The sequence below is a fragment of the Kogia breviceps genome, chromosome 1, assembly GCF_026419965.1.
Source record: "Kogia breviceps isolate mKogBre1 chromosome 1, mKogBre1 haplotype 1, whole genome shotgun sequence".
Taxonomy (NCBI): Eukaryota; Metazoa; Chordata; class Mammalia; order Artiodactyla; family Physeteridae; genus Kogia; species Kogia breviceps.
In genome coordinates, this window is record NC_081310.1 from 170,262,900 (window position 1) to 170,280,298 (window position 17,399).

The 17,399-nt window shown below is 37.5% G+C and overlaps 1 protein-coding gene across 2 annotated transcripts in view; it reads left to right on the plus strand.

Annotated features, from left to right (window-relative positions):
* TRIT1 (tRNA isopentenyltransferase 1) overlaps positions 1-17,399 on the plus strand; it is a 42,874-nt gene that overhangs the window by 17,611 nt on the left and 7,864 nt on the right. For both annotated transcript variants that reach the window (XR_010836022.1, XM_059044085.2), the window contains exons 2-6: positions 7,780-7,920; positions 11,626-11,724; positions 12,440-12,585; positions 15,243-15,385; positions 17,210-17,321. Coding sequence is in view for 1 of the 2 variants with exons in the window: in XM_059044085.2 (XP_058900068.1) it covers positions 7,780-7,920; positions 11,626-11,724; positions 12,440-12,585; positions 15,243-15,385; positions 17,210-17,321 (641 nt within the window). In the remaining variant the exon portion in view is untranslated. The remainder of the gene's footprint in view (positions 1-7,779; positions 7,921-11,625; positions 11,725-12,439; positions 12,586-15,242; positions 15,386-17,209; positions 17,322-17,399) is intronic.

Genomic DNA, 17,399 nt, shown 5'->3' on the forward strand with positions numbered 1-17,399 from the left:
GATGATGATGATAGCTACCTAACATTTATTGCTGCTTCCTAAAGGGCAGGCCTATTCCATATGCTTTGCTGTATCATTTATTTAATTTTTATAATAATCCTTTGAGGTAAATTTAAGATTATCCTTATTTTATAAATAAGGATTATGAGGCACAGAGAGGTTACTGTCTTGCCCAAAGTTACATAGCTAGTAAGTTGTGAAGCCAGGATTTAAATCGTGGCAATCAGACTCTAGAGTCCTTACTGTTAACTGCTTCATCACTATATTCTATACCTCTCATAGATGATGGGAATGTCCACTAGGCAGTTAAATGTACAGTTCTAGCATCATGAGAGAGAACTAGATTGCAGATAGGATTTCGGGAGTTATCAGCACAAAAAATGGTTGTAGAAGCCATGGGGGTCACCCAGAGAAAGTTTATAGTACAGAAATGGCAGGTAGATGACATAAAGACTGCCATTTCTCCATATTGTTCCCGTGACAGACATTGCTAATAGATCAGTGGCTGGCCTCAGTAAAGTAAACTGAGGAAGGTCCAGTGAGATAGGAAGAAAACCTGGAGAAGATGGTGCATTTGAAGTCCCAAAGGAGAATGATTTATTTATTTATTTTAAATTTTATTTTATTTATTTATGTGGCTGCGTTGGGTCTTAGTTGCAGCACGCGGGATCTTCATTGCGGCATGCAGGATCTTTCATTGCGACTCATGGGCTTCTCTCTAGTTGTGGCTCTGGCTCAGTAGTTGCAGCGCATGGGCTTAGTTGCCTCGTGGCATGTGGGGATCTTAGTTCCCTGACCAGGAATCGAACCCACATCCCCTGCATTGGAATGCGGATTCTTAACCACTGGACTACCAGAGAAATCCCCAAAGGAGAATGATTTATGAAGGAGAGCTCAGGAGTATCAGATTGTTGTATTTCAATTACATGTTTTGAGAGCTTAGCAGAAAAATGTTATATTTGGCAGTCAGGGTTCGTTAGTGATCTCAGTGAGGGAGACATCCATGGAGCAGTGGTGGGCAGCCAGCAGAGAAGGTGGATGGATAGTTATATTGATGCATAATCCAAGACTGTGGTTTTCAAGGCAGGTGTAATCCCTAGAGGCAAGAAAGAGATTGAAGGGCTTCAGCATCTAATTTGGATTAGGAAGTAAATGAAGTCAAAAGGGGGAAGATAACTTGAGCGGATGGAACCAAACTAGTGGGGGGTAGCTTTTCCTTTTGCTTGTAGACAGCTGTGTTGGTGCATCATAGCCAGCCAGCACTTGGACAGAGCTCCAGGATCTGCCCAGTGTCTCTGCTGGTTAGCACACTCATTAGGGCCATCCTACAGCATGCCATCCCCAAAGGGTTGGAGCTGCAAGGAGTGGGACCTTTGACTGTACAGATTTTTGGGGAGTTTCTCCGAGGTGAAATTTCTTTGGATCAAGGTTTCTCAACTTTGTGACTCTCGACATTTGGGGCTGGATAATTCTTTGTTATGGGGGCAGGGGATTGTCTTGTGTATCGTAGGATGTTTAGCAGCATCCCTGGCCTCTACCTACTAGATGCCAGTACCATCCCCACCCCCAAACTGTGACAACAAAAATGTTTCTAGACGTTGCCAAGCATCCCCTGATGGACTAATTCACTTCCGGCTTACAAACAACCACAGCTCTAGATTCTGGTTTTCCTCTAGGTCTCTGTTGTAGATTTCCCTCACCTTCATTAGCTCCTCTGGGCACTTGAGCTCTGTTGGTTTGGAGAGTTTGGGTTATTTCGGCCTTCTAGCCTTTTTTCACAATTTTTTCACTCTGAAAATAAACTCTCAATAGAGGTGAGACAAAGAGATGTTATTTCCCTATAGTACTCAGTTAAATACCTAGAACATTAAATGTTTAATGATCATGATATTTAGAGAAGATTGTAAGTCAATCTTTAATCTCTCTCTTATAAACTTTATATCACTTATCTCCTTATAGTATATTTGTGTCTCTAGCTAGCTGGACTCCTTGAGGACAAGGACCCTTTCTAAGTCTTTGCACTCCTAATGTCTTGCAGAGTACCTGGCACACAGTAGACTCTCAGTAAATGTTTGCTGAGATAAGCCAGTTTTGTTGATAATTGGCTAAGTAGGTTAAACCTGCAATTTCTCAGAGTATTTCAGTTATCAAGTCTTACAAAGAGGCCAGAGTTCCCTTCATATTGTCGAAATCTGATTTGTGCAGAGAAGCATTTTATCTAGTCATTTCTATGTATACAGATCACAGGTGTCCTCTGGGAGAATGGGAAGTGGAACAGAGTGATGTGCTGCCTTTAAAAGATAATACAGATCCTTTTAGTTCTTCTAGCACCTAGAGCTGACTACGCTATAGGTAGAGTCACACTGAAACTATAATTAAAGATGGAAAATAGGCAAAATGTCAGGCAGTCAGCTACTACAAACCTGTTCTCGTGGAATGTTTTCTAGACAGGTAATAAAATTATAAACCCAATTGTGGCATTTACAATAAGAATATGGACCAAATGTGACATTTATAAAGCTGATTGGTTTCTAGGTTTGTTTAGATATTTATCCTTAATGCAAATGTATAAAATGTTGCTCTGTTTTTGCTTTTTGGCCTAGCAGTATGATTTTTTTAGCAGTATGATTTTAATTGATAAATAATGTGCACCATAAAACACATAATTCATAACTGCACAGTTCAATAAATTATCAAAAAGTGAAAATACCTGTGTAACCACAACTCAGTTCAAGAAATAGAGCACTACCAGCCCTCTCAATAATTTTGAAAAATACTGTATGTATGATTCAGCAATTCTACTTCTGGGTATATATTCAAAAGAATTGAAAAATTCAACAAATTTTTGACATTTTAATTTTATTTTGCTAATTTTCACTAGTTTCTCATTGTATCTAAAATCTATCATCAAGTCTTTTTAAAGTTGTGGAAAAATATACATAATATATAAAACTTATCATTTTACCAACCATTTCAGTGGCATTAAGCACATTCAGATTGTTCTGCAACCATCATCATTCTCCATCTCCAGAACTTTTTTCCTCTTCCCAGACTGAAATTCTATACTCATTATACACTAAGTTACCATTCCTCTCTGCCCCAGCCCCTGGCAGCGACCACTCTACTTTCTGTTTCAAAATTTGACTATTCTCTGTATGTCATATAAGTGGAATCATAATATTTGTCCTTTTGTGACTGGCTTACTTTACTTAGCATAATGTCTTTGGGGTTCATCCATGTCATAGCAAGTTCATCCATGTCAGAATTTCCTTTCTTTTTAAGGCTGAATAATCTTCCATTGTAAGTATAGAACACATTTGTTTATCCGTTTATCTCTGATGGACACTTGGGTTGCTTCTACCTTTTGGCTGTTGTGAAAAATGCTGCTATAAACATGAGTGTATATATATATATATATATCTTTTCAACTCCCTGCTTTCAGTTCTCTTGAGTACATACCGAGAAGCAGAATTGCTGAATCATACGGTAATTCTACTTTTCATTTTTTGAGGACACTTGTCCAGTCTTGTTCCAATTATAATCTGTCCTTCCTCCCCCACTATTGGAACACAGACCCCAGTCATCATAAACTCAAAGCTAATTAATTTTTAAATTGAAGCATAGTTGATTTATAATATATAAACTTTCATTTTTTTCTGTTAAAGCAAAATAAAGCATAAAACAATGTTATTAATATAAGTAGTGTATTGTGAATTTTTACTTGCATCATAGCTGTGTATTTGATTGAGTGATCCATACCTCTTGTGTCGTTATTAACAAATATTTTCTCAGCATCACTCTTCCTCTTGTACAGGTTTAGATATACTTTCCATATGCCTTTCATCTACCCTTGCCTTCTTGCTTGTTAACAATTTATGAGTAAAATTTTAAAATACACAGTTACTATGATCACAAGCTGCCTCGTCATTTGTAAACACAACTATAACAGCATATCAGTACCTGTCAAAAGAAGTCATGTTAGATTGGAAAAGAGTGAAGCAACATCATTGAGACATAGCCTTGAATTACCTCTAATATTTCTTTAATTGAGGTATAAGTATTGATATACAACATTATATTAGTTTCAGGTGTACAACAAAATGATTTGACATCTGTATATATTGTGAAATGATCACCATGATAAGTATAGTTAACATCCATCACCATTCATAGTTACAGAATTATTTTTTCCTTGGGATGAAATTTTCAAATTTACTCTTAGCAACTTTGAAATATGCAATAGCGGTATTATTAACCATGCTGTACATTATAGCCTTGTGACTTATTTATTTTATAACTGGAAGTTTGTGCTTTCTGACTGCCTTCATCTGTTTTGCCCACCCCGTGCCCCCACCTCTGGCAACCACTAATCCTTTACCTATGCAGCTCCTATTTCTTTTTTAAAATTTATTATTATTATTATTTTTTTTGCAGTATGCGGGCCTCTCACTGTTGTGGCCTCTCCCGTTGCGGAGCACAGGCTCCGGACGCGCAGGCTCAGCGGCCATGGCTCATGGGCCCAGCCGCTCTGCGGCATGTTGGGATCTTCCCGGACCGGGGCACGAACCCGTGTCCCCTGCATCGGCAGGCGGACTCTCAACCACTGCACCACCAGGGAAGCCCTAAAATTTATTTTTTTAAAGATTTTTTTGACGTGGACCATTTTTAAAGTCTTTATTGAATTTGTTACAATATAGCTTCTGTTTTACGTTTTGGATTTGTGGCCTTGAGGCATGTGGGATCTTAGCTCCCCGACCAGGGATCAAACCTGCTCCCCCTGCATTGGAAGGCAAAGTCTTAACCACTGGACTAACAGGAAGTCCCCTGATTTCTTTTTTTTAAAAAGTCATCATATACTTTTATTTGTATGTACTTCAAAATACTGTACACCTCAAAGTTAAGGACTCTTTTTTTAACATAACCATAAAAGCATGTTATACCTAAAAGTTAACAATAATTCTTTTATCATCAGATACCTAGTTTGTATCACCTATATCTTTATGCTCAGTTTCCTTTAATCTGATGGTACAGGAAACAAAGGGTTAACAAGTCACTCAGAGATGACAGTTTACATTGTTAATCAAGCTTCAGTTACAATTTTTAGTTTGTTAACTCTACCAGCAAGAACTCTGTTTTGTTTTTAAACCATTAATGCTCTTCTTCCTGGTATTCATTGACATTTGTATATATACCATAAACAGTACATTAGGCTGCTTCCTTCAGCAAATAAGGTGAGCTTAGTTCTAGGGTTACCTTCTGTTTGATTTATTATTATTCTTTTAATAAATTTATTTATTTACTTACTTTTGGCTGTGTTGGGTCTTCGTTGCTGCTCGAGTTGCTGCGAGCAGGAGGCTACTCTTTGTTGTGGTGCTCGGGCTTCTCATTGTGGTGGCTTCTCTTCGTTGCAGAGCATGGGCTCTAGGTGTGCGGGCTTCAGTTGTTGTGGCATGTGGGCTCAGTAGTTGTGGCTCATGGGCTCTAGAGTGCAGGCTCCGTAGTTGTGGTGCACAGGCTTAGTTGCTCCACGGCGTGTGGGATCTTCCCGGACCAGGGCTCGAACCCACGTCCCCTGCATTGGCAGGCAGATTCTTAACCACTGTGCCACCAGGGAAGTCCCCTTCTGTTTGATTTATGTTTATGTGTTTATCTGTTAAAACTGGCCATTTTAAGGGGCTGTAGAAAATACACCTAAAGGCAGACACAGGATGAAAATATATCTTCACATTTATCTACATATCTGATAGGATGTGCTGGTAGAGATGTTTACATTTTGGCTTTTTGGAGGTGGGGGCTGGTAATTATACATTTGCAACTATACATTTTCTTAACGTTAATCTCAGTGTTAAAAATGAGAATCTATTTACAGAGATCAGAAGTCCTCTTTTGGCAAAATCAAGTTGTTGCTTGATTCTTTAACATTGGGTCATTTGGAATCTAAGCTTCAGTAGAGCCAACTGAAGCCTGTGGGAAAAGGAGAGGCACACACAATTATTAATTCCTTTTCCCTCCTTTAGTTTTCTTAATTTGCACAGAAGACCACAGTATACAGTATACCCTACTGTATACTGTGGTCTAATGTTTGAAGGAAGTCTTTTTCAAGATACAGGGAAAAGAACACCCTATGATTTAAGATTCCATCAGTATTCAGGTGTAAGAATGCAATTCTCTTGTCAGGCACAGATAAATGAGTTAGTTAAAGGCAAAGCTAGTTCTTTCTCTATGGCTCTATTTATATATTTTCTGTGTGTTGTTTTCTTTTGTGCTTTTTTTTAAGAGGGCCTGTTTTGTTGTTTTATTTATTTCAAAGAAAGTTGTACTATAAGGGTTTTTTTGTTTCGTTTTTAAAAATTTTTATTGCAGTATAGATTTACAATGTTGTGTTTCAGGTGTACAGCAAACTGAATCAGTTATACATATACATATATCCACTCTTTTTTTAGATTCTTGTGTGCTGTCTTACTAATTAACAATTTTCTTTTTGCTTGAAGATACCTTACATCCTTGTTGAGTAAATAACCTCAGTAGCTAGGAGCACAGAGGCTTCAGAGTGATAGTGACACTAAAATTATTTCCCATTCTTCTTGTGTTGTTGTGATAATATTGATGGTAGTAATATGGGTAATAATATAGTGACCCTTATATAGTATTTACCATGTGCCAGGCGAAAACTAAGTTCTTTACATGTATTAACTCACTTAATTTACACAACAACCATATGAGATAAATATTATTATCCTCAATTAACTGATGAGGTATTAAGGCACTCAGAGGTTAGTAACTGACTACTCCAAGTACAAATAACTAGTAAGTGGTAGAGCTAGGAATTGATCTGAGGCAGCCTGGCACCAGGGTCCTTCCTCCTAACCATTATACTGTACTGTACTTATTTGACACCCATATAAGTAAAGGGAAATGTGAGATTAAAAATGTGCTTAACATCTTTGTGGGCTCTATGGAACGTATTATTTGTTCATTCAGTGCTCCCTGTAGAATCAGTGATTACAGAGAGAACATTTAATCTCAAAGCATTCATCCCTATTTTCAAACTAGTATTTTCAGATCTGTTCTCCATCTGAGACCTTGCATTTAGAAAAAGTACACTTGAACTTTTTAGTTGAATGGCAGATCAGGAGCTTACAGACAGGATATTGCCTTTGAGTATTTAGACTGTATTTGCTGACCTCCTGAAGCAGTAATTTGGCATACTGTTTCTACTACAGTTCAGCAGTATTAGGGGTTCTGACTTCAAAGTGTATATGTGTGTGTTTTATATATATCTTTGTAGATAGGCCACTTCTCCACAAATGGAGCCAATCTTTTACAAATTCTAAAAACCTTTCAGAGCATTTAAATCCAAAAAATATCTAAGCATTTGAAGTAGAACTATGAGCAATGCAAAATGTTACCTTTCTGGAGACTTGTGATAAGTAGTAACAACCTGCCCACTTCTAAATGCTTGAAGTTCAGGCCAAAGAACCTCCAGTTAATCTTGCAGAGTTAGTTCTTATTTGGGCACCGATTTACATATACTTTTTATCTTTCAGTCTGAGTTAATAGCCACTATTTGATAAGAAAGCCAATGTTCTGTTTTCTTCTGTTTCCTTTGTCTTGGATCATGTGGATCTGGCTGTGCTCTGGTTAGAACACGTTTCCTCTGGTGCTTTGGGTCAGTCAAGTGTTTGACTGCAGGGAGGAATAGATCACCATTTCTGCCCCCATCAAGTGTGCATCTTATGGAGACAGATGACTTTCTCATGCTAATTTTCTTTCCCCTAGGTTTATGAAGGCCTAGACATCATCACCAACAAGGTTTCTGCCCAAGAGCAGAGAATGTGCCAGCACCACATGATCAGCTTTGTGGATCCTCTTGTGACAAATTACACAGTGGTGGACTTCAGGAACAAAGCAACTGCTCTGATATCCTTAGGAAAGACAGCAACTAGGCTTGGTGGCTACAAGGCAGCCCAAGCCAAGAAAGTTTTCTTTCTAGTGACAATTTCTCCTAAGCCGAGGTACCCAAGATCAATAGTAGCATCCCCATGAGAACTATTCGGATTGAAAAGATACAGTGTTCTTGCTACTCTGAGTCTTGTCCTCAGACTGCAGCATCAGCATCACTTGGGAGCTTGTGGAAGTGCTGACTTTGGGCCTCATTCTAGACCTACCGAATCAGAATCTGCACTTAACTAGAGTCACAGGTGGTTCACATGCATATTAAAATTTGAGAGGTGCTGTTTTAGTGGAGAGAACACTGATTTAGGAGCCAGAAAATCCATGTCCTAGTTTTAGAACTGCCTCATCTGACCACAAAAATTTAATTGGGTAAAGCATTTACCCCACTGAGCTTCACTTTCCCACCCTTTAAATGGGGATAAGAAATTAATTTATAAATATAATGGAATTATAGTTAGAATTCCAAAGGGATTAGGAAAAATAGTTCTGGGTAGCACCAGGACATTTTGGAAAAAGAATAACATAAGGGGGGGCTGCCCTTATATTTTAATGTCCAGACTGCCTTTAATATCTGGACTGCTACATATTAAAACATATTGAAATTCATAATAATTATAATAGCATGGAACTTACATAATACTAGACAAATTTATGGCACAGATTAGAAAAGTCAGATACAAATTCAAATGGATGTATATATTTAGCTTATGATCAAGGTGGCGTTTCAAAACAGTGGGGAAAGAATGTAGTAGTTAATAATTATTCCTGGGACAGTTAATTATTTTTGGGAAAAAAAAATCAGGTCCTTATTATATGGACATAAATTCCAGATGGATTTCAGAGTTAAGTAAACATGTATTGTTTTTAAACGAAACTTTGAAACAAATGGGATAACATATAATTGAGTAGTTATGTGATTTTAGAGTAGGGAAGGACTTTGTAGATATAGTTGTTTTTTTTTTAAGGATTTTTAAATTCAATTTTTCCTTTTTATTGTGTTAAAATTTATGCATAAAACTTACCATCTTAACCATTTATAAGTGTACAGTTCAGTAGTCTTAAATATATTCACATTGTTGTGCAGCCACTCATGTATCACTACCATCTATGCCCATAATAGTTTTTTTGTTTTTTGAGGAAAATAGCTAGATTTGGATATGTTAGAATTAAGTATTCATACTGGCAAGAAAGTATTTCAACCATTTCAATTCCTAGGTATCTACCCTAGAGAAGCCTTGCCACAAGTATACCAGAAGACGGGTGGTAGATCTAATTTTAACAACATTATTGCTCTTAACAGCAAAAACATATAGATACCCAAATTCTTACTTACAGAAGAATGTATAAAATGTGCTTTGTTCATATAAGTACTTTTTCAGCAGTGAAAATGAATAAGTTGCAGTTACATGCGTCAGTCAATGTGGAAGAATCTCAGAAACAACATAAAATGCGGGAGATTATAGAAGGATACATAGATGGTCATACCATTTATTATAAAAGTTAAAAAGCAAGCAGAGTTAACCAATATGTTGTTTAGGGTTTTATATACATCAGTAATAATGTAAAGAAAAGCAAGGGAATGATGAAAAACAAACAATACAGAAAACAGTTCAAGACAGTGGTTCCCTCAGAGAGGGGCAGTAAGGGGTTGTGATGGGAATTACTACATAGGAAGCTTCAAAAGCATTGATAATATTCACTTTCTTACATTGGGTTCATGAGTATTAGTTTTATTTTTAGGCTTTATTATTTACATATGCTGCATATGTTCTTTTGTATGTACTGAATATTTTATAATTAAAAATAAAAACCCAGCTCACTAGAAACAAAATAAAAAAACAGACTAGATAAGGCCAAAAAATAAAAAAAATTTGAAAACAACAACAAAAAGAGACTATAAACCAGGGGAAAAATGTCTAACATTAGTATACTTACTATATGAAGAACTCAAAAAATACTTATAGACCATGAGTCGTAATTCACAAAGGAAGAAATATAAATGGTGATACACATGAAAAAGAGTTTACCATTGCCGTTAACTGAGGCCATGCAAATCAAAATAATGAGATAATATTTTTTTGCCTATCAAGTGGGCAGAGATTAAAATGCAGATAATCATTCTTGCTCTACCTGTTTTATAAGGCACTTATATCAGATGAAGTAATGTATATGAAAGCCCTTTGCACATTAAAACATATCACCAAATGAACATTGTTGCTGTAAGACAGTTCAGTTGTTCAGAAAGAACTGATGGAAAGTGGAGAGCTAATTAAAAGAGTTAAAGGGCAACAACAACAGGAGATGACTTAATCAGATCACTTAGAGGATTGGAGATTTGTGAATTTAAGTAAGAACCTAGAATCAGAGTGTCAGAACTGAAAGTACCTTAAGTATTCGATCAACCTTCTTAATTTGACAGGTGAGGGTAGTAGATACTGAGGCCCAGAGAGAAAGGTTTTTGCTTAGGATCACAGTTGTTTCATGGCTTGGGCAAACATGTTAAACCTTTTACCACCGAATAACTCCTATCCCATCTCCCTCCCTCTTTTCCATCTCTCCCTTCTGGTATCTCACCATTTCCCCTTCCCCTTTTATTTTCCTTGCTTCCTTTCCCTTTGTTAGTCAGATTATATATTTGAAGTTTTATTACAATTACTGTGTAATTGTATGTTTCTTATACTTAATTTATGGGGGGGATATAGAATTTGTTTCTCTTTTTAAAAAACGAATAGACACGTTTCTTCCTTATGCTCCTTGATTAGTAACATCTTTCTCCCCACCCTACCCCAACCTCTTATAGAGGGGTTCTGGTAGAAAAGAAGTCATTTATCTCTATGCCCACAGACTGGCTGGCAAGGGGAAGAAGTGTGTAAATGAGTCTTTATCTGGGTTGAAAGTCTCTTTATCAGTTATTCTCAGAAGGAAAGCTCTTCTTAAAGCAGATAATTATCTGTTCAACAGAGATTCTAAAGAGAAAAATTCCAAGTAGCAGTGGTGTAAAAACAATAATGACTAAAGTAAATTGAGTGCTTACTCAGTTGAAAAAAAAATTTCAGGCATTGTCTTAGGGATTTTATTTGCACTGTCACGTGTAATGCTCATAAGAACTCATGAGGATTTTACAGGTGAGAAAACTGAAGCTCAGACAGGTTGAATGACTTGCTGAGTGTTGGAGCTGGTAATTGAAATCTGTTTGTCTTCACAGCCTGTGCTTCCCTGTTCATCTGGTAGAGTTTCAAGTGGCTGAAATGTGCGCTACTACCACAAAATTGTGAAGACTGAGTCTAAGAACTACGGCTTAGAGAAACCAGCTTGTAATTTGCCTTAGAAGGCAAAGTCACACAGTAGACATCATCTTGGTGGCTTTCTGAGCAGTTGACACTTAATTCTGTGAGAGTCCTTAGGCTTGTGCTTGTTAAGCTAATTTTGAATACTAAGCAAGCTTTGAGTTTTAGCAGCAAGGCCTAGAAAGTTCTCGAATTGGAAGGAATTACCATCATGCATCTGCCTCTGGTTTATGCAAGTCCCTCCAGAACTGATAGGAAATGATTCTGAGAACTCATGAGAAACAGTGAAGACTAGTATCAAAAATATGACGAATGTGGTTTCTTACTATGAGTCAGATTTTCTTCTTGATATTAATATTGTGATGTCTTTCTTAACATTCACATTGAAGATATATTTGCCCGAGATAAAATTCCTATTGTCGTGGGAGGAACCAATTATTATATTGAGTCTCTGCTCTGGAAAGTTCTTGTCAATGCTAAGGTATGTTTAGTTCACTCGTAATTCAATGAGGAAATGGGTTCTTCTTTCTTGCCAGCTAATTTTAATGGGAGGAAAGTTGACTTTAGTGTATTTCTTATACTCAGCAACTGTACTAACTTTCCTACTTAATATTCTGAAGCAAATGCCACCTCCATATGTGAAGTGTGCTTCTCCAGGCTGGCCTAAGGACAGGGGCTGTGTGTGGGAAAAATGCTCCTCTGTGGATTAATTAGCATCTCCATGTAAGTTAACAGTACATTAGTCTGATTCAGCATTTCCTGGCTGAAACAGTCTATATGTCAGGGAGATATCCTTCACTAACCATTCTTACAGAGATGCTATTGCTTAGGGTGGGACTTTGCAAACTATAATGGGCTGGAAATTCTGGTCCACTCTTTGGTTACACTTGTTGAGAAGACTAGACTCCTCCTGGATGTGTTAATATAGATGTGTTAGCCTGGGTAGCTTGTACTCCCTGAATACTTTCCTAGACAGCTAGTGCTCTTTCCTCTTTGTTTGCTGTGGCCTCACAGCACTACCATGGTGTATTGGAATTTTCTGTTTATGATCTGTCTTTCTCTCACTATATGGCAAGATCTTCTGATGCATCTCTATTCTGTGTTCCTAAACACTTAGTAAAGTGCCTGGAACATACAATGTTTCAGTGTTTGTTGAATTTTTGAATTAAATTTACTACTAAACCTTCATTTAATAGCCCTGGGAGATGGGCACTGAGAAAGTGATTGACCAGAAAGTTGAGCTTGAAAAGGAGGATGGCCATGCACTCCACAAACGCCTAAGCCAGGTGGATCCAGAAATGGCTGCCAAGCTGCACCCACATGACAAGCGCAAAGTGGCCAGGTAAGAAAGCTGGGAGCCAACTGACGCCAAGCCCCTTTAGAGTTAGGGGGCAGTCAGTTGTTAAGTGTGCCTGGGTGAGACAGGTTTGGTAATAGCAGTTAGTGGAGATTGATGTGTTTTAGCTCAGCAGGTTAGGAGGTTAAGGAGGGCCAGAGTTATTGCCTCAGTCCAACTCCCTCAATAAATAGTTGCACCCTACTTTGTTGTTGTTACATTTAAAGTGCATAATACAATACAGTTTTTCCCTAGGGCCTATGTGATCTTGCTTCATTTTCTATTTGATCTTTGCTTTTATAACAGTTTTCATATACATTTTTTCTGGCATGAGGTCAGCTGACGTTGTGATTCAGGTTTCATAATTGATTGTGCAATGCTGAGTTCTGCCCCAGCAGCTTGCCCAGTGGGAGGCAGGTTTTATAAACTGTCTTATAGATCAGTTCACCTTTACACATGGAGACTTTCTTGAAGGGAAGAGAGAGATGACCTTATTAGTTCATTAACCGTGTTTTGTTAGGTTGCTTTGAAATTGCAGCCTTGTGTGTGAGGTATACTTTTCTTTCTTCCATCCTTCCTTCCTCCCTCCTTCCCTCCCTCCCTCCCTTCCCTCCCTCCCTTCCTTCCCTCCCTCCCTCTCTTCCTTCCTAAGATTAGATGGTTTATTTTTTCCTCCATAAATATGCATCTTCATTGGCCCCGTATTCTGTTCACTTCTGACAGCATCTTCATTTTATCAGTCATTTTATCTATTTGTTTCCTTCCAGTTTTATTGAGATATAATTGACATACAGCACTGTGTAAGTTTAAGGTGTACAGCATAATGATTTTCCTTATGTATATCATTAAATTATTACCACAATAAGTTTAGTGTACTTACATAGACACAAAATAAAAGAAAAAGATTTTTTCTTGTTAAGAGAACTCTCAGGCCTCACTCTTAACTTTCATGTATAGTATACAGCAGTGTTACATACCTAGTACTTATTTATCTTGTAACTGGAAGTTTGTGCCTTTTGACTGCCTTCATCCAGTTCCCCCTTCCCCCACCCCCAGCCTCTAGTAACCACACATCTGATTTCTTTTCCTGTGAGTTTGTTTGTTTTGCAGTATAATTGATCTAGAACACTATGTTGATTCCTAGTGCACAAAATAGTGATTTGATATTTCTGTACATTACAAAGTGATCACCACTTAGGTGTACTTTTCTGTAGTGCCAAAAGTGATACCTTATCTGGCAGAGTAGAGGACCTACTATATGGATGGTTATACACATTAGATATTTATAGCAACATTTGGTATTGACAGGGGTTATGAAGTATTCTACTCAAGTGAGTGTTCTAGATCAGTTTCTTAATCCTTTTCTATTATCCCCCCTGCCCCTGAAGCCTTTTTAGAAATTTTTTTCCTAATTGTGCTTCCCTCCCTCCCCTCCATGAAATTTTAGTACTGAAGAATAAGATTTTGGGAGAGGGCCACACATCATTGTAATATCTAAGGTTTTTTTGCTCCCTTGAGGGCAATATCACCCTGTTGATATTGCATATTGTAGACAAATGAAGTTTATGCTTTCCAGTATCCAAACATTTTATTTTTAAACATTTAAATAGAAATCTTCCCAAAACTTTTTGGAAAACTCAGAGACACTCTGATGAACATTCATTTTTGTATCATTTTATGGTATGAGTCTAGAGCTTGGTTGTTACTATCTGCTCCTTTTATTAATCAGTTCTTATCATTTCTCCTTATTTTGCGACTTCTAAACTAGTAATGAGTTGAGAATGTGTTTTCGTAAGAACAGTAGGTTCTAAGCAAGAGCTCTAGAGTCTCTAAAAGAAGATTGGAGGACTTCTTTCATCTTTCTTTTAGTTTGAGGCTGTATTCTAGCCTCCAGATAAGTAAGATATCTATTACATTTTTCCCTCTTAGGTCCTCTCTGAGTGACCAGTGATAGGGAAAGATGAAGGGTCTCTACTCTTGTGTTAGGGTTTCAGGAAGTAGAATTGGATCAGGAAGGGAAAGATCACTTTCAAGCTGATAAGTTGCAATCACCCAGAGTGGTAGAGTATAGATTTGAGAGTTAAATTACTAGTGCTGCATAACATAATAGATGCTGACAGAGTGGATAGTGGCTTAAGAATAAGTGTGTAGTTCTTTCTTCAGTCATCTTTGTGCTAGTAGAGTACTGAATTAGTCAGAAGCATTTTTCTTAATTTTAGACATATTTAAAAAGAAAGTTGATGAGCTGGATATACAGCATACTTTTGTACTGTGGGAAAGGCATTCTAGCGAGACTAGACTTGTTGGCTTATAGCAAAGTGTCCCAGACAAGCTTATACTGCTTACCTGAAAGTGAATACGTCCTGTTCTCTTTGTGTAGTAGAAACCTGTTGTTTCTGAACCTGTTTAACTGATTTCAGAAAATTTTATGTATGTTTAGAATAGTTTTATTTCTTTCTTTACCTAAAGTTTTCTTTAGAACCCTTTTCTGAGTAGCTATAGGATTGCAGTAACCCCAGACCTTCATGTGTTCAGGGGCTTATGCAGTGAAAATGACAGTGAGGTATTCTATAATAAATAGCCTCTCCCCTGTTTCACTTGAGAATTGATATTTCCTAATGGTTGTTATGGGTGTGCCCACCCTCCCCTTTCAAATGACTTAGGAGCTTGCAAGTGTTTGAAGAAACAGGAATCTCTCATAGTGAATTTCTTCATCGTCAACATGCAGAGGAAGGTGGTGGTCCCCTTGGAGGCCCTCTGAAGTTCCCTAACCCATGCATCCTCTGGCTTCATGCTGAACAGACAGGTAAAAGTCCTTTGGTGTCCTAGAGTTGATCCGAGACAGAGCTTATAGTAATACGTTACTGTATATAAAATCTTTAGAGTAAATCAACTATACTTCAATAAAAAGTTGTTTCGAAAAAAATGCTTTAGAACTATGAGTGGCTCATAATAAGCACTAAACAAGTGTTAGCTATTCATTTTATTATCATGATCATTATTCATTGACTTAGTAAGACACAGTGCCATTTCCCTAGGTATCTTTCTGGAAAGCACGTAAAGGTAGCCCTGGCATTAGTATAACATGAGATGAGTATAAGATTAGTATAAGATGAGGATGAGATAAGATGGGATGGGAAAGAGACTGCCATCCAGAGAAAATCCAAAGGAGAAAGAGAAGGAAGGCTCCTGTGGAAGGAGGTCCGACTCTGGATTGGCTAAAGCCTGGATCACTGATTATTTTGGAATCAGTAGGCCTGAGAAGTGGGAATGATGGTGAGCTAGCTAACTGATAGTATTTCTTTTTGGGTTTTTGCTAATGCCCTGTGATAATAGTAACTTCTTTATCCAACAAACGTAACAGCAAGCATTCAATGAAGTGCCAAGTGTTCTACATAGTACTTGGATTTCAGAGATGAATGTGAGACTACCTGCCCTTAAGGAGCTTCCGGTCTAGTGGGGCAACAAATAATGAGGTAGATACTATGTTGTGATAAACGCTGGGCTAGAAGGTGCTGTGGGGCCACAGAGAAGGGATGATGAGCATTTTCTGGGGGGAGTCGGGGACCAATTTGTAAAGGTAACTTACGAGCTAGGTCTAGAAAAATGAGATTGATATGGGAACAGGTGGTATAGTTTAGTGATTAAGAACATGTCTCTGAGCCAGGCTGTCTGGATTCAAATTCCTGCTCCATTGTCTCTGGCTATGTGAGTTTTAAGGCAAGTTGGTTTACCTTTCTGTGTCCCAATTTTCTCTTCTATAAAATGGGGATGATAATAATAATACATATCTCATAGCTTCGTTGAGGATTAGATGAATTAATAATACATGCAAAGTGCTCAGAATGTGCCTGGCACATGGTGAGTCCTCAATTAATGCAAACTTTTTAGGAAGATAGAAAAAAAGGTTATTATCATTGTAAACCAAGAAGTAGCAATAGCAGAGATGTAGAAGAACATAATTGAAATGGTGGAAATTTGTTAAATTAATCTCAAATTATATTATCTCAAACTTACAGGTTATAGAAAAAGGTAATGTTTTAATAATGAACATTTTGTAAATAAAAACATGTGTTACAGTGCAGCATCAAACAGTGGTATCTGATTCATAATAAAGCTGTGTTTGACCACCACATTGGAATGATTATCACCTCTCACTCTTTGCTCCTTTGTCTGGCTCAGTAGTTCAAGATATACTTAGGATGGCTTTGGTTTAAAGTTTCTCATTCCTATTTAAGGTGTCATCTGAGAGTTCTTAAATATGAAATAGTGTAAAGTTAGAGTAACAAATATAATGGAAAAAAGTAAGAGTAAAACGGGGCTCTCAGCTGCCTCTAAAATAAACAATGGATATACACTCCAGACAAGAATAAAATATTTGTTCTTCCTAGTAGCTGTAATTGTGTGCTCTTTACATAAGGAGAAGACATGCCTCATTCTGGCTGTTTTTATTGAAATTGCAGACTTTTAAGTGTGACTAAATATAATTATGAATTATTGTATACTCTTTGGACTCTGAACCTTTTCTTCCATTTGAACAAATTCTCTTCTTTGTGGCAGCCTATGCATTCATCATGTATAGTACACATCTTCGGCAGGCTTGCTGGTTGATGGGTTAATTTGATTCAAGTTCTAGATGAGCGCTTGGATAAGAGGGTGGATAACATGCTCGCCGCTGGGCTCTTGGATGAACTAAGAGATTTTCACAAACGCTATAATGAGAAGAAAGTTGTGGAAAACAGGTGAGAATTTGGCTATTACTTTCACCTACTCTCCATCCCTTGCTTACGGTCAAAAGACCGTAAACATATAATACTGGC